At 37.6% G+C, this 18,364-nt stretch overlaps 1 protein-coding gene across 26 annotated transcripts in view; it reads right to left on the bottom strand.

The window, feature by feature from the left end:
- NAV3 (neuron navigator 3) overlaps positions 1-18,364 on the bottom strand; it is a 494,795-nt gene that overhangs the window by 254,871 nt on the left and 221,560 nt on the right. For 16 of the 26 annotated variants that reach the window (XM_035544019.2, XM_035544024.2, XM_035544030.2 and 13 more), the window contains exon 1: positions 16,305-17,874. The exons of 1 other annotated variant lie outside the window; for it this stretch is intronic. In XM_035544019.2, the coding sequence (XP_035399912.1) occupies positions 16,305-16,547 (243 nt within the window). In that variant the 5' untranslated portion in view covers positions 16,548-17,874. Of the gene's footprint in view, positions 1-5,899; positions 5,970-6,235; positions 7,145-16,304; positions 17,876-18,364 lie in introns of those variants that run through there. 9 more of the 26 variants (XM_035544014.2, XM_035544017.2, XM_035544033.2 and 6 more) reach the window with 6 other exon arrangements.

The raw sequence follows: 18,364 nt of genomic DNA, 5'->3' as shown, positions 1-18,364 counted from the left end.
GAAAGAAACAGGCAGAACCTCTAAAGGAAATTAGCACAAATACATATATATATATTTAAAAAAAAAAAAAGTTGGGATTTAGATTTTTAGATGTACCTAATAATCGTGACAGTCCCACATTTTTGGTTTTCCAACTTGAAAGGAAAATAATTTCTGTGAAAAACATGGTACCTTGTAAGGACCTTAAACACTGAGATGTGCAAATCAGTCACTACTTTACCAGGCCTATTTCCCATATACCTGAAACGCTGACACACCAAAGTGTTTATATTTTTGGGTGGTATGCATTTAGCCATCTTTTGCCATATTTTGCAGAATATTCTTCTAATTTGTCTGAAGCGTCTTTCTGACTTTACTATAAGGTCCTGCATCTGCCTTATTTGAAATATGAAGGGCAGCAATCAAGTTGTCACACCATCAACACATAGCTGCTGGGCATATTCAGAACAATCTGCAAATCCTTACTAGCTGAGACATCAATCACCAAGCCCAAAGTAAAAATAAGCAGATTTGTTAGGCAGGTGACAGCTCCAGTGCTTTCCAGCCATCTTTAGTGTAAGACAGTTTGCCAAACAAAGTAGCTCATAGCTCAAGAGAGGATTTACCAGAGAGGTTTCAGTGAATACAGCCAACAAGCAACACCCTTTTGCAGAGTACATATCCAATTTGATTAAGGCTGCATGTAGACCTCTCATTTGCTATAAGCCTTCCCATTTATGTCAAGTTATTAAGCAGCAACCAAAATTCCTTAATGTTGTCCGTCCCTATAAGTTGTTATATACGTAGTTGTTACAGCCACGTCATTCAATTCCTAAAACGAAGAAAAGTAACACATGGGCAGGTTGCAATACTCAAGAGAACTTTCCCAAAATGATGTACGAAATACTCTGCATAAGTATGAGAACACTTTATTGAACATCTCTTTTTTATAATGGGAGAGTTACTTGCTTTCAGAAATCTTGTATCTTTACGTATATAGGTAGTCTCTGGACTGTCACCCTTCTCTTCAGAAAAAATTGTGAGAACAAGTGGAGAAGGAGGGAGTCTAATGTTGGGGCTGAATGTGAATGCTGTATAAATCTGTGGTGAGATGCTGCTGAGATAGTGGAGTATTTTCAATATATGTGCAAATATATTGATTGACCACCAACTTGTTAAATATTTCTCCTTGTGAGTACATGTAAGGCCTATGTGTGTGTGCACTGAGTAACTGCCATATATTCAGGAAACTAATTCATTGCAATAGGCCAGGGCTATGATTCATTTCAGTATCTCTACTATCTGTAGCACTGAGCTGAAAGATAGCTGCAAGAATATATCAAAGTGAAACATGTCTCCTTCGCAGAGATATCTCGATTTCCTATGTAGATGGCTCATTTTAGTATTATCTTTGCATGCCCATCACTCCTCCTCAGCACTTCTCAGGGACTTTCAATAATTGTATCACCAATCTGTTTCAAAAATCAAAAAAGGATGCTCCCCCCCAATAAAGCAGGCTGAGATCCATCACCCTTATCAGGACTATGTCCGTACTAGCTTTCAAAGTAGTCTCATAAGATTTAAATAAAGTAGCTTTGAACACAGATATATAATCAGTAATAATAAAAATAACATTAATAATAACTACTTGAAATGAGAGTGTCTTCCCAAATAAAAGTTCTATACTACAGTAAGTTTAATCTCAACTAATATTAGGCATCTGAAAATTAGGTGTTTAAAATACTAGATGGTTCATCTCCCCTTAATTAAGGAATAGATGTACGTACCTCTACAGGGTGAGTCATTTTACATAAACATCTCAGAAAAGTGAAAGGACGTGCCCTCAAGAAGTATTTATCTCTACCATCTGGCTACTGTAGAAGCTCAGGCAACTAGCTCAGATGAGACATCAACCTTGTAACTGGCTATAATAAGGTAAGATGAATTCTATTGTGATCGGAGGCTCCATACAATCGCTGAGAATATCTGACACTAACTCCTCACATGTGTTTTGTCTGTTCTCTACCTCCAGCAGAGTCCTTCATGGATCCCTAGTTTGAAAGCTATCATTCATATTGCATCATTTTTCAATAACTGCAAATATTACAGGACAGAATTATCAGATTTTTCTCAAATACTCTTTGTTCTATACTCCCCACTCTATGTTGACACCAGACTTCGCTGATCTGTGATGCAGCAAAAATAGCTACAGACACTCTTGAATTTCCCCAATATTTTTTGACTCCTAAGTTATCTGCAGACAGGAAAAAGCAGTCCTAAACAGCCTATCCCCTGTGCTCCCCATCTTCTCCTTATGCTGAATGTTTATCACATGCACTTAATCCTGACTTAACAGCAGTATTCAGCTATTAGGACCTAATATTACTAGGCTTGAAAAGAAAGATTTCATTAAAGAAATACAACATTTCAGAACAATGACCTACAGGGACTGGAATCTTCTGGTATGTATAACAGGACAGAGAAGACAAATACAGATTGGCAATTGGGATTATGAGCAGATTTTTACTATGCACATTTCTACTGCCAAAAGTCATTTATGGGTGGGACAGAAGGAGCCTCAATTTTAATCTTTGGAGCCATGAATTTGAACAATTCTCTATGCTGAATTTATGAGCTGTTTTACTTATCAGTATTTCCTCAGAGTTTTCACGCAGTCAGACTGATTACCCTTTCCTCATACTGTTTGTGCGTGCTTCAGTTTGGCTATACAGTGCAGAAATGGACATGAGCTGCATACTGTACCATACAAGGAAAGTAAAGGCACTGACATGCCAATCATGCTTTTTAATTTTTTGTATGAAAACACAAAATGATATCACTCATAATAAAAATCTGTGTTTCCAAATACGTAAGCAACAAGCATAACAAATATTTGGGGATTTTTTAATAATCTAAATGCCATAGATCATCTAAACAGACAGAATAAAAGAAAACAAACAAACAAACAAAAAACAGAGAGATGGGAAGAGTCTTATTTTTTCTTGTAACATGCTTGCTTTTCATAAAACAATTCATACTGAATGGCTTCAGTGCACAAATATCTATATATACTTTTTCATTTATGTATCCACAATTTATATATCCATAATTTATATATCGATAATTTCCATGAATATAAGTCTCAAATTACCTGATTATAAGAAAATACTAGTCACCTGGCATAAAATAGCTCAGAGTAACAAAATAACCTCTCGTTGCCAAAAATGAGGCCTTCGTCCTGGACCAACAATGCACTGCATTTTATTATATGAATATCCTTCCCCACATAGTGGTAGGGACATGGGCATAGACTGCAGCTCTGCACACAGGCACCGAGGTGCTCATGGAATAATGGCTATATAAGATGCTACATTGATACATCTACTGACAGACAAACCAATTCCCCCTATTAGCACTAGCAATGGCAATTTGCTCAAGTTTACCAGTAAGACCTCTTTAAAGAAAGTCTAGCCAAGATATTAATCAGATTTCTCTAAAAATAACTTCACTCTAAGGCAACCATGATGGTTACTAACCAACTGCTGGATGGATTTCTTGAAAGAAAGCTAGGAAGAAAACTGAGAGTAGAGATTTTAATCATGTATATTTTGGAGTTTTGGTTTTGACTGAGCCTGGAGTACTCCAAGAACATCTATGAAGCATTTCAAAATGAACAAATATAGAAACATGAAAGCAAGATTATTTTTTTTTCACAATAACAGAATATGCTATTTCACTATTATATTTTACTTTCCTACGTAATCATGACATTAGCTACACTTTAGTATAGCATGAGTAATGAGAATGGGTTACAGACATAACACCCTCCAAGACAGGATGCAGTTTGTTTGTTTAAAAAATACCATGCTGGTTTGTGGAAGAAGCAATCAGTATCCAAGCCTGGATGGCTTGAAATTCTATCTTGTGATAATGTAAGAAATTAGGAATTTTCTAGCCACAATGAAATGGGATGATATCCTGACTCCAGTAAGTAAACGGAGAAACTCACGCTGATTTCAACAAGAACACAGTGAGTTCTGATTTTGGAGGGCTGATTTTGGCACATTTGTAAAATAAGACATTTAGAAATGATCAAGCTAACAAAGTGCATCTCCCTAAAAGACATTGGGGAGATGCTAAAAGCAGAGAGCTGTAGAAGTGTGTGAATACTGGGTAACGAATTGTAGTCTGTTCAGAAACTGACTCCTCAATAGCTTAAACATCTTATCTACCTTCTCTGCAGTCACCTACAAATATGATACAATACAGTGGCTTCAAAGGAGCTGTAACAACATAGAGATTTGCAGTATTAACATTTTCAATCATCTCCAATCTGTGTTCTGCTGCTCTGAAAACATCATGGAACACCAATGCTTGGCAGACTGTAACACATCTGAAAGTATCCTAAAAGCAATGGCAGAATGAAATTAAGTAGTGGAGCACAGAAGCAATACAACACTTGTGAAGAACAGAAACCTTTATATAACCATTAAGGAGAAAAGCCCCTCAACTGCACTCAAATGAAGATATCAGTATGATCTGTCAAACTAAAAAGAATTGTGAAGTAATTGTAAAGTAATATTGCCTTAAATCAACACCTAAAATTTTATCAAAAAATATTTAACATATCATTCTTACAAGCCTTATTAAGACAATCAGCCTAATTAAGAGCCTAAATTCTGTCTTCAGTTCATCAGAATGGGTTGACTACTGGATCTACATAGAATTTTGCAAGAAATAGACTGAATTACAAAGATAGTTTGCTACTGCAGCAGGAACCAGTATTTACCACCCAGAAGTCAAATTCTTGGATATGCCATTGATTTATGGCTTGATCAGGATACAAGTTATTTCTTTCTAATCCATTAAGACAAAACACTTGTTTATGTTGTAACCATGTTGTGAATCACAGGTTACTGTGTGCAAAGGCTGTTGAGATCCTTAAAGACATGTATACATCCAAGTGAAAATTACTGTTGAAAATCCTGACTTCATTGTCAACCAAGCTGAAATTTTTAATGTGAAATGAAGGAAACATTTGTCCCTTCAAGACTGAAATGTGACCACTATCACTCTGCCTTTGTTGGCATTTATATCAGTATTTCACAATGAGATCTTACATTTTCTCTCATTAAATGAGATCATCTCTAGTGTTCAGGAGAGAAGGGATCAAATTTTCCACACATGCAAATATGTCCCTAATCCCCTTGCTTTCAGGGAGTCTGAGTTCTCTAGTATCTCTTTTGCTGATCTGAAGCTCCTGTATTATATTCTTTCTCTGTTGCCAAATTCCCTTGAAGTATTTTTATTTATTTATTTATTTATTTATTGAATCACAGTGTTTGTTCTGACACACTAGTTCCAAATATGCTTACTCTTGTGCACTTCTATGAAACTTTACTTGGTTTGGTTTTTCAGCTTCCCTTGGGACTCTGCACCTTCTCTGCACCATGCCCACAGAGGAGGGAGCATAACCCAGACAAATTCCACATTGACACTACAGCACCCTGGGAGGCAATCCGTGTTTTACTTTCCACACATTTTTCTTTTATTCTCCAATCCCCTCTGCTAATATCTTATCTTATAGGCCCAAATTCTTGAAGACTGTGACTGATATAGCTGGCCTAGACTGGGAGGCTTCTTTGCCTTCATGCTTTGCTTATTCAAGCACCAACCCATTGTGGACACCAAGCTGAAGAAACCTTGTTCTTGCTCAAGAGCAGTCAGTACATGAAAGTTTTCCTAATTAGATTGTATTCAAAGAAAAGGAAGCAATGATGATATTGTCCATGACTGACTGTCAGTCACACATAGTTTCTCTGCTGAGTAACCTGCTTCCTAGGTTACAGCTAATAATACAGAACTTTAGGTGAGGTACAAAACAGCAAAGTTATTGGAGTTATTATTATTCTCTTCTTACCTTTGTCAGGATCACATATTTCCACAGGACAAATGGAAGTTTTATATTAAATGGCTTCTCCTTATGTCTTCTTATTACAAGCAAGAACAAAGAATATATGCATTATTAATTGTCAGACAGGAAGCTGTTAACATCAGTAACAGATTAGGTGGAAAAAAAACCAGTTTTATTTAAGGTGATTCAAGTAATCAGCAACACTTTAAAAAATAGGTAATTATTCCTTTTATATTAAAAAAATAATCATTAAAATGAAACAGTGCTTAGCCACCAAAAATTTTTATTCTCAAATAATGGCATTAGTACCATTTTGCATGTAAAATGATTTCAAGGATATACCTGATAGAAACCAGAAGTGAAACTAGTCTGTGGCTTCTCATGCCAGTTGCTAGGCCCTACTCCTGCTCAGAAGCATTTCAAAAGCAAACCTGAACCTGCAGCTTTCAAGCTTTCAGATTTGTGCTGCTCCTTCATGAGAAACAGATTCCCTCACTTCTTCCTTCCAGCACACTGTCTGTGGCTGTTGAGCTGGCCAGCAATGACTAAAGCAGGCAGACTGATCAGCTGAGGATATTTCTAAACTCCTTTTGAACTTTTATTTGTTATTTCACATTCTTATTTAATGCCTATTTATTTCCACTACAGAGACAGCTTACAAAAAAAAAAAAAAGTTTAGAAAAAGAAGGAAAACAGCCTGTTTACTGCATAGATGTGGTGCCAGGAAATCCCATTGTTGTAGTGGTGAGTAAAAGTCCTGCACCCTGACTTATGTCTTACTCACCCTAAATCATGTATGAGCCAAGCAGCCTTTTGTGATTAATGAAAGTGGTCAAATGTTTTACAACACTTGCTAGGAAGTCATCTTTCTGTGCATGACCACTCGATTACTAAGTCGTGCTGGTTTTACACATGCCCTCTAAATCAAATCCTGATGCACAACAGGAAGTCTTCACTGCCAAATCTTTTGGAGTTTAACACAGCATCAACATGATAGAAAACCAGGTGTTAAAATTGTCAAAGGCAGATATTTTGAAATGGAAAAGAACAAGAGAGGGGTCAACATCTATTTTTGTTCTATCTTTTCCAACTTGCTGCAATTCACTCATGTTTTGGGGAGTTTCACCTCAGTAAAATATTTTAAAGTAGTGTTGAGAGATACATAGAATGATGAAATACTTTACACTGTATTAGGATCAGAGGGGCAAGGCAGTAAAGGAGGATTTACAGGAAAATAAATATAACTAAATAGATAAGTCAGACCAAATGTCACACTGAAAATAGGTTAGGACAATGCTAATATTATACTTACTTAACTTTTCTATGTTTTATGCAGAGCTAGTACAGACATTTAGTGGCTGGCACCTTCTCAGTTTATATACTCCAAAATACTGTGATCCTGCCCTAACCACTTTAAAATTATTCTTCCCTTTGATTTTCTTATTTCCAAGTTCTTTCAACCTGGTTTACACAGAACATACAAAACAGCCATCAGAAATCTGCACATCTTACACTGGGGAATTATCCCTTTGCATTTACCAGACAAAACACTCTGCATTCCTTTTCTGAATTTTAAGTAAGTTATGCTATCTTTCAGCCAAAGTTCTGCTGCCAGTAAAAACAAGAAAGTGAGGTTTGTGACCTTAAAAACATCATGGGCAAGTGAAGATTTGCACAAAATATTCCACTAGTAGGTTTGAGAATAGATAGATGCTCCTTCCTCTCCCAGCTTAATCCCCAAACACCCTAGCTGTCAAAAGGCTATTGTTAAAGCATGGGCTTCCTCCAAGACCACATCCTGTGAATCAGGTCAAAGTGAAACAGAGCTGCTTTAAATGAACTACTCTTTGCATGCTTTGTATGCAAGTGTAAGAAAAGCTATGCAACTAAAGAATTAGTGTACTGGAGAAAAAAAGACTTGACCTAGGCTAGAATTAACACAAAGTAAAAAAAGCTAGTGGTTTTCTTTTGCAACTGATGCCCTTATTATTTTGTAAATAGAAGATTTTCTGTTACAAAGAAAATAGACAGTGCATACAAAAGAAGAAATTAGGACCCCCGCAAAATCTTCTCTCCTTAAAAAAGGGCCTTGTTTTATTCCATAAATATTTATACTTTCAACACCATGTTTAATAAGTGAAAAGCCTATGAAGAGCATTACACACAGGCCTTTTGATGAGTGTTATACCACTCTACAAAGGGGACAACATAATTTGCATCTCCAATAAATTGTGTCAAAATCTGTGTTGATCAGATATATCAAAATCAAAAGCTGTGGCTACTACAGTAAAATTCCAGCTCCAGCTCGGAAATGGTCCCAAGCTGATGCTTACCACTGACTTCAGGATAAAGAGAGCCAAAGCTCTCCTTGTGAGGTAAGCAGGAAAAATAACTCATTATCTGGTTGTGTCATTCTTAACTGATTCCTCTGAAAAGACAAAGATTGATCTTGCGGTTATGATGTGAAGGCTGGGACTCAAGATATATATGACTTGAGATTCAAAGTCCTGCCACAAAGTCCTAGCTTGAGTGTGGGAAAATCATCAATTTCTCCTTTAATCTCCCCTCTACCTCTGTACAGTGGGGATAATATTTTTCCATTTCTCCCACACTCTAACACAGCCATACGTCCTATAGGGCGGCAACTAACTCCTACTGTGTGCATCATTTTCTGTTACAATAAGGACCAACCAATATAGTAAAAGTTTCCAGGTTCAAGGTCTGGTTGAAACTGAAAAAAAATCACAGAGAGGACATGGGAATATGTTTTTACTTGAAGAAAAATGTGTGTTTCAAATGAATTGAACTTCATAATCTTAGTGGAACCCCTCATTCTTCTGTGTGCTTTGGGATGCTCCTGGATCCTACGTAGCAGTTGGAACAGCCCCTGTGAAATGCAACGGGCTGAAAAATTCACTGAAGTGATTTTGAAGGGTCTCAGAGCTCTAAATCGAATTGTGTACACAAACCTTCCAGGATGCCTGTTATAGAGCACAGAATTGAGTCCCTGAGTCCCTCTACTGCCAGACCTTGCAGGATCTTGAGGCTTGAGGGCACTCCAATGCTAACATCCTACATGCCAGGGAAAGAAGTGTTTCTGAGGAAGCAACTAGCTCACTGGTCTCTGATGATACCTATCCATGCTTTTGGGAAACTTAACAGGAACCATAGTATTTCAGTGAAATGCCTCTGGAAACACCCATACTGTACAATGGCATTTTTTGTAAGGTAGCAAAGCTGTCTTCAAATGGAATCCTTACATCTTGATGGCACTGTGGGCCACGGAGCTGTCACCTCAGATTCCCAGAGTAGCAGTTTCATTACCCCAGACCTGCATTCAGCTAAATCAATGAATGAGAAAAGAGAAACAGAAGACCTTCAGGATAACCATCTAGTCTTTTGCACAGTGAAGGGTCAGTGCTAATAATGCTATGAATGGCAGGTGTACACGTGCTTGTTTTTTAAAATCCTCCAGTGACAGAGATGGTATACCTTCTGAATGCAAAGTGTTCCTCTGTTTAACTACTATTGCTGCTGGAAAGTTTTACTAAAGCCTAAGTAAAACCTCCCGGGGTATAATATAAGCCCATTATTTTTATCTAGAGATGGAGACCACTTATCTCCATTTATGGTCACAGAGAACAGATTACCCTGAGAGGCCACGTTTATTAGCTCTGGTGTTGCATCAAGCTAATGCTGCTGGGTTGCTTCAGGTTCTGGAGCTCTGCTGGTTTCACACATTCTGAGATCTGTGCATACACCTTCAGACACACTCCCATTTTCAAGAAAAGATGTTTTTAATGCATTTTTATTTTTGGTCAGGAAATCCCCAAGCAGCTTCCCTAGGCACAGATGCAATACAAAAGAGTAAAAACAATTGTTTTTCTGCTGATGCCTAGTATCGACTCTCAGCACACAAACTTTTATGAAATATGCTGAGTTCTTAATTCTTCTTTTGTGTGAGAAATAAAACAAAAGCAGTAGAAAGGTAGGCAGAGGTCTTAAACCTGGGTCAGTAAATAACCTCCTATACATAATACCAATTGTAAATTACAAACAAAAAGAATCTTTCAACCCACAGTCAGTACAATCTGGTCATAAATACAAAATCTTTGAGAGTTACATAGTTTTCTTACTGTACATTTATATCAACTATGTGAAAAACATGATTGGTGCAGATGATTAGAGAATAAACATAACACTAAAGTTGTTTCCAAGCTCATGCAGCGTGAGGCTCTTAAATCAGTTATAATAGAGCATAGACAGATGGTGCTGGATGCACAAAGCACATTAAAGATGCTGTTATCTGTTTGATAAAGAAATAATTCAGAGAACAAGGCAAGAAGCTGAAACTGCTGACAATCTGAACTCCTGCCAATTGTCCTGGCTTCACTGGGCCAATGTGAATTTCAAACACACATAGTCCCAGGTGTCAGCAACGCTGACTGAAATTTCTGGCAGCTAGTTCAGTGCTTTTGAAACAATGCTGGCTTCCCAGCACTAGCGGTCACTGTGGGGAGAAGATGGGCGGTCTCTGGCTGCTTCTGCTGTCCTCTTTGTTTCTTTGGCTCTATTGATATAAATGAAATACTCGGCACAATGTGCAGCCTCCTTTCTTGCCAACCCACAAGGCAGACATCTCCAGTGTACTAGCACTGGGAAAAGGAAGGGTACGACAAAGTGGGGAAATAAACTCATTTATTTATGTTCCCTAGACTCAGTATGTCAAGAAACTTGGTAACGCTTGGCCCTGCGAGACCAGACAAAAAGGTATCCAAGAAATTGAAAGGTCAAAGAGATGTGGGATTGCAACATATGCCGTGCTTCAGAGAGTTGGGGAGTGGTGGGAAAGGGTCTCACAGAACCTAAGTAAATGGCGTAGAAGGGTTAGCTGAGGAAAGACAGAGATCAGAGTTGTTCATGGCACACATCTGGTTTTCCAATGTACACAGTACTCCCGTTGGCATGAACAGGAGCTCCACCCTTGCGTGGAAAGCAAAAATATTTGTCTTAAGATCTGTCTCGGTAGAGAAGCCTAGTCATCCTCCAAGTCTGGTATCTGGCGATGGGCAGGAGTTACCACATCACTGACAAAGAGCTGACAGTTGATGAGGGAAAAACGGGAGGTTTCCATGCTCATTCCAATGTCCTACTGCAACAGTGTTTGCTGAATGACTGTGGAAGCCCTCAGATCAAGACTAAGATGTCGTAGTATGATACTAAATGGAATTGGCCTCAGGAGTCACCTTAATAGCAGCGGTATGTGTTTTTGCCTAATCACACCGAAGCATTTAGCTTTGTTTTGTGGCACGGACTTTAAATTTTTAGATTATTTTAATGAAGTTTTCTTGGTACAACTAAGTATTTCAGACCCCAATATTTGTTGGCCATATTCCCCACGTAGAGTACATCTAATCTTTTCTGTTCTGCTGCTATACAGACCACTTCCCCAACCCAACTGCTCAGATTTCCATGCTCTACAGAAGAAACCACTCGTGCGTCTTTACTCAGATGAACACATCTGAGACACATCCTTTGGCATTTCTTTCAGAAGACCTTGCAGCAGATCCATTTCCTGTCTCAAAATTAGACTGTTTTGTGATGAGCTTGGTGGGGCCAGACCCCTTTAAGAAAGATGACAAATTACTAACCATATATTTTCTGGATGCCAGTATCTCCATGTTACAAGAATCTTAACATAAACCCTAAAAACTGATGCATCTAGAAGTTTTACGTTTACATACGTGCATTGGATCAGTTCTAGAACCTGACTAACACTTTCCAGTAAGGAATAATGATACGAAAAATGTCGCAGTGACAGAAGAACCTGATTTGTGGCTACAGAGAAAAATTAGTCATATGCAGAAGCCTGTAAAGATGTCTGCCAAGAAGAAGAAAGAAGCAGATAAAGCAGACAGCAACAGAGAGATAGCACAGACAAAGAGAAACTGAAAACAAGAAAAAAAAATATATATATATAAGTTAATATTACAGTACAGGATTTAATTAATTCAGGAAAGAAAGCTAAAATCTTATCTTTGAAGTTTTATAACCAAAACACTACAATTAATATATCAGATTCAGCTCAGAGAAAATTCAGTTTGCAAGCTTAATTGATGCTGCAGTGCTCTTGAAAGAAGAAAAGTTTGATGATGGGAGGAAAACCTGGGGAACGTGTAGCAGAGCACTACAATGAGCAGCCCTGGGCAGCTAGGCCAGAAGACTGGCATGATTAGCAGGAGTGCCAGCTCCCATCAGGTGTGCCAGCTCCCATCAGGGGTGCCAGCTGAATATCTGCACAGCTATGTGCCAGAGAGGATTTGTGACAGTGCCCTTGCAACCACAGTATCAATTGTGTGAGGGCAGCTGAAAGCGACCATGTTCACCTGGAGTGAAATGCTATTGGCACTATGCTACAGGTCAGTATAGTATAAAATTATAATTTAGTGACCAAAAGAAGTAGTCTTTGCAAATAAACTCTTTCTACATCCCTTTGTTTTTAAGCCATTGCTTAACTTACTTTTTTACAATATAATTGGTATTTTTTTCATTTTGTTACTTTTTAATAGAACATCCTAAAACAATAAGAGTATCACAAGGCAGCCTGGCATGATCTGATAATTTTGGTCTCATTAATTTAGCAAGCAGTATGAAAGTATGGGCACAGAAATATAAAATAATACCCTACATACATTTAGAAAAATATTATATAGCATATTGGTATTTTCAGAAGTGGGTTTGCATCAAAAAAAAAACAAACTATGGTTGAACTGAACAGCAAAACTCCATCTGCTTCAAGGAGAGCCAGCATTTCACCTCATGAATCCAGCAGCTGGATTCCTTTCCTGTGTACATATATAGGAATAAACTTTTGTCTATATGATACTCAGGAAAGAAGAATGTGCTCTGAATGCTTGTGTTCAAATATTTTGCATGACTATTCACATCATAAGTGTTCTTGCAGTCAGTTTAAACATTAGCGGGCTTAGCAAGAAAGCAGATGGACTTGTATTTGACTTACATATCAAAGCACAAATTAGGAGAATTGTGAACAAAAGTGTATTTGAATAAACTACACATAAAATTATTTAAATTGTTAGTACCTTGTTTGCTTTCCTAGGTTTAACTATATTCTAGACAATTTAACAAAAAAAAAAACAAACAAAAACCTTTGAATATAACCACCTCAAACCTTTTCCATCACAGAATTTTTATTAAAATAATATCACTTTATCAAACTTCAAACTGCATCACATCCACAGAAAGACCCCAAGACTACATGTGCAAAAGCAGCGAAAGCATGTGAGAAGGGAGAAATACCTAGGGAAAACAGAACTGACGCTTGCAGCTGTATTCTTAGCCAGCCCTGGCAATGTAGTTGTGTGAGAAAGCCAACACAAGTGTCAAAAGTCTCAAACAATCAGGTGTGGTGAGACTCAACACCATAGAGGAAACAGCTGGGTGGCAATGACCCACTGTATTGACTTGTATAACCCAAATTTATCTTGGAATCCTTAGCACTTATAGATAGCAACAGGATATGTCACAGAGGCTATATGTGTCAATCTATATGCCTTCCAGACAGGATGAGAAAGCTGGCGGTCTGCAGTGCAGCATGTGTAAAATATAGAAGAAAGCAAAGTTAAAGCCTGCAATCCAGCAGCCAAGGGCAAATGTTAACCAGATGATTAATTCATATGTTCCATTGTCTTTTGCAGACAGATATTCATTATTTTTCTCTCAAAAAGCAGTGATGCCTTATATCTAGTGATAAAACACAAGCACATAAGCAATATAAAAAAGAAGCAGATTTTACACTCATTTGGAAATTCTAATTAGGTATTCATTACATTTTGATTGAAAGACCTTTTTATCTGATCACCATTATAATGGAAGTGTTCCTAATATACAGCACAGTATACCACAGAGCCATGTAGGGATATCATCTTTGATTAATATCTTTGCTAATCAGCCAGAGTTCTATGGACACTCACATATGGTTAAGCTTTAGGACAATGTGAGCAGACGCAGAAGCTGCATCTGCTCAGCAAACCTGAAGGGACATCAACACTAACAACTCATTCAAATTTGTGCTTAGAACTACTTTAATAATATAGACAAACTACGCAGGGGAATAGGCAGTGGGAATCAGGGAGGCATGTATCTCTATCACTGATGAAAGAAAGTATCATTCAGTAATTTAGGCTGATAATTTGAAGTTTTTTAGTGACAAAAGACTAAAAATAGATTTCTTCACCAACCACCCACCTCATAGCCCAAATTACTTTGCAAAAAATGCTTTCATGAAATGTGTTTTAAAGGTGAATAAAAGAGCATCCTTCAAAAAAGTATGCCTGGAAGGAAACTGGTCAAGGGCCTCCACTAAGCTTTGCTGGGAGTGTCAAGACTTATAAAGGGGAATACAGAAAAGCTGCAGAGGTTAGTAAGCTATTGAATGGTCAACACTTCTATAAATCCAGGTGACCAGGGGAGGTTTTCAGACCACTGTGTGCACAAACTGACCTTAATCTTTATGGATCACCTTTAAATGTGCTCAAGTGCTTCCACTGAGAAGAAAGAGACAGATCTAATGTCTAGTATTCTTTCTCTTTTATTAAAAAAAAAAAAAAAACCCTCTAAGTTTAAAAGAATTGTCAAACCCATGAAACATGAAATTGCCAAACTGAGATCACCTTTTGGGTCCATCCAGACTGTTACTTTACTCACTAGTACTTCAGTAGTACTCAGGACCAGATGCCTTGAAGGAAATGTGGAACATGAGAGGAACTGACTCCCATTAGGTCTTATGCTAATCACTAATAGCTCCTAAGTGATTCAAACACTGAAGCAAGATGTTATATCTTCCTCTACAACTTTTTTAAAGAATCAAGAAATCTCTCAGAAGGCAGTGTAAGCTGTATGCTTTTTTTCTTCTGAAAATAGTACTTGGAAATCTAAAATACATGCCATTTAATATCCACTGAATAAATTTTGTTATTAAAAATAAACAACTAAGCAGGAATTATACTGTGTTGAAAAGTTTTATTCTTATCTTCATGTTGCACTCATGTCACAGAAGAGGGTTGTTCATCACTTTTGGTAATCAAGAGAGAAACAGTCTGCTCATTCTCTATGTTTCTATAGAACACCTTTGAGACCTCCAATTCATCATATTTGAAAGGCAGAGAGAGGTGATAAAGAGAACTCTGAGAGAAAAATTAAGTGACATGACCAATATCCTATGGGAAATGTGTGGCAGGGATTAAAAAGGAAACCAAATGTTCAGGATCTCAACCCTATGCTTTAACCATAAAACCAACTTTCTTCACTAATACTGAATTAACCCAGTAACTAAAAACAAAGGAAAACTAAGTACATATATTATATCTATCTCGACACTCTTACAGCTCTGATTACACTTAAGTGTCCTTAGATTCGATATGAAGCAACTACAAATATATGTTTAATGACAGTTTGGAAATCAGTTCCACAAACCAAAAGTACTAGAAAAGCAAGGGGAGGCAACCTCACATAACACTGCTTGCTGAAACTGCAAAACAACACATGCAGCCATAATGTACTGAAAGATCTACAGGAATATACATGAATGACAAGAAGGGACTTAATACTCATGTTCAAAACATGAAAAATGTTTTCAACTACAGCAGAAAGACTAAAAGAAAATCAAACAGAAGTTTTTTTTAATGATTATGAGTCAAAAAGTACCCCCTTACAAAGGGAAAAAAAATCAAAACCTTAAACAGTCTAAAAGTGTCTTGGCATCCTACTTCAGACATTTTTTTTTTTTTATAATTTAATCACAGTGAATCAGAGCTAGATGGGGGCTAGCAAGAAGCTACTTTGCAGAAGAGAAAAGCACAGGGACTTTTCACTGGGAAGCTGTTTTTCTTGTTCAGCAGTTCTGCAAGTGCAGCCAGATAATTTGAAAAGTGAAAAGAAAATCAATTAGTTGTTTTTATTTTAAAAGAGCCTCCCTGTGGGAATAGGTGTGGGCGTGAGAGCTCTTTTTAAACTTCATAATATAACATGAAGCAGCCAATTTTTTTTTTATTTTATTTTTTTTTAATGCTGTCATTTCATTGCTCTGTTTATTGGGTGCTGGGATGATTATTTTCTACTTGCAATTCTACCAATCCTTATCAAAATATTCTGTGAAGTTTATTCTATCAGTAGCTTCGCATTAATATTTAAAAACCAGAAAATTTATTCAAACAACACTGAGCAACCCCAAATTTACAAAGCTGCTATGTAAGCTCACTGGTGACAGCAAAAGTCTATCATTTACCCAATTACACCCAAGCTCCACATGCAGCAGGTTTCTGTAAGATTTTGTCTAAGCAAATCAACATTTTCTGAGAATTCAGATCTGCAGGTAAAGTTTACAACTAACCTTGCTATCTTCAATCTCCTGGGTTTTTCCTTGAAGTGCTCTCCTCTCTCCAAAATCACAGGTTGACTTTAACGTGAGCTGACAAGAAAGCATCGAGCTCTCTGCCCCAGTAAGCTCCAAGGACTTTGGTGAGTACTGCTGCGAGCCGGTGGGGCCAAGGTTTGGTATCGGGAGGGCAGTATGAACAGGCTTTGACCCTACGGCTGGCTGTCTTAGCTTGGAGGCAACCCCAAGCACAGGCATGGCTTCTATAAATGTATCTTCTTTCTGCCAAAGAAAATGCTCCTGACCTCAGTCTGGTAGACTCCAGCTTCAGCAATTCCAGAACAAATACTTTAAACAAAAGTAGCAGTCATCTTTTCAAAAACTCCTTAAAACAATAATATTACGAGTTTCATGAGGAAGCAAAACTTCTCCTTCATCTCTGCCCTCCTCCCTCACAGACACTCACATGCGCTGCTCGGTGAGTCAGTGGCTCCGTAAGACTAAACACTCCTTTGGGGCGTGAACTGTTTTTGAAGGTAACTGCCACAAAGCTGCCTGTCTGGGATTAAAGAACTCATAAATTTGCTTTCTCTTCTTTCTACAGCATTCCAGGTCTGCGCGTTAAATGAATGAAGGATGGGAGAGAAAGAAGGAGAGAAGAGATGAAATCTCTCCGTATTCCAACTGTCAAAACAGCTCTGAGACCACAACACTGGAAGCAGAGACCTCTTCCTGACTACATAAATAACCAGCCCACATCTTAAAAAAAAAAAAAAAAAGCCTCTTTTTTTTTCTGATTTTAAAAAAAAAAAAGGACCTGAGCAGTGGCCAAAGCAAACAGCTGTTGGAAGAGTTTTTATCCCGGAAATAATCTCAGCAATGAAGCTGTTTGTCTGATTCCTGGCTGTTTTTCACTGCTGACAACCATGAGCTACGGTGTTTCATTCCCTGTTCCTGCCGTGAAATCAGGTTAAAATCGTGCAAGAGCGTGGCTAGGAACAGACGCTGAATCACAGCGTGGGTAACGTCTGCCTGTGCTATGAAAAATCCATACAAAAACACAGAGCAGGATATAGGAAAATCACGAGCATTGTTAGGAGATTTAGTCTATACAGCTTTTCAGGGCACTTCTTTCTTTCTTTCTTAGTGGTGGTGCTAACGTCATCTATTCAGTTTTAACACTTCCCTTTCTAAAAACATTTAAAGCTCCACGAAGTCCATGTCCAAAGCATCATTTCTGCTTGTTGTTCACAGAAATATTCTTGCTAGCAACTTTAAATCCTTCTACATGAAAACACAAGGCATATAGGCAGACAGAGGAAGCTATAAAATGAGCCACAATGGACAGTCCAAACTGCTAAGCGACATAAATGCTTACTTAAAAGGACAATTGTAAATTCCTTGGAGTACCTATAGCAGGGGAACCCATTTTAAACTGTGATATAAGGAAAAAAAAAGTGCAAAAATGCCACACCATTAAACTCCAATGGGATATTATCACTTAGTATTGTGGACAAAAATGTTACATGTTTTTCTTGTTATTTTTTACCATAATAAAACAAAGAGAGAGAGGATAATCTGAATGCTACTCTGCCACTACTATCCTACATGATATTAACTATACTCTACCTGAAAAGTACATACTCTTCACACTAAGATGTAAGCCCAAGGGGAAATAAGAGTCTTCTGGACTTTTAAGTTTTCAAGTTGAGGATGGTAAGAGTTACACAAATCATTTAAAAGAAAACAGTGTAAATGAGAAGCTGACTAAAAAATCTCCTAAGCCACCATTTGAGATTATTTTGCAGAATAAAACTATGTTACACAGTATTGTCATCTACCTTTCATTTACAAAGATCATGATGACATATCAGTTACAAATTCAACTCTCTATATTGACTATGCTATTCTTGTTTGTAGTTCATAGGAGTGAATCTGACCTAGTTTAAGAATCTCCTGCATTTTGCAGTATGTGTACAGCATGTGATCAGCAAACCTATTTCAGCATCCTCTGGTTATCTTCTCCCAGGTTTTGCCACCACTAACAGTGGGAGCAGTGGGCTTTATGCAAGACT

This window comes from Cygnus atratus, chromosome 1 (genome assembly GCF_013377495.2).
Source record: "Cygnus atratus isolate AKBS03 ecotype Queensland, Australia chromosome 1, CAtr_DNAZoo_HiC_assembly, whole genome shotgun sequence".
In the NCBI taxonomy this organism is placed as follows: Eukaryota; Metazoa; Chordata; class Aves; order Anseriformes; family Anatidae; genus Cygnus; species Cygnus atratus.
This window is presented reverse-complemented; position numbering and strand designations above follow the sequence as displayed.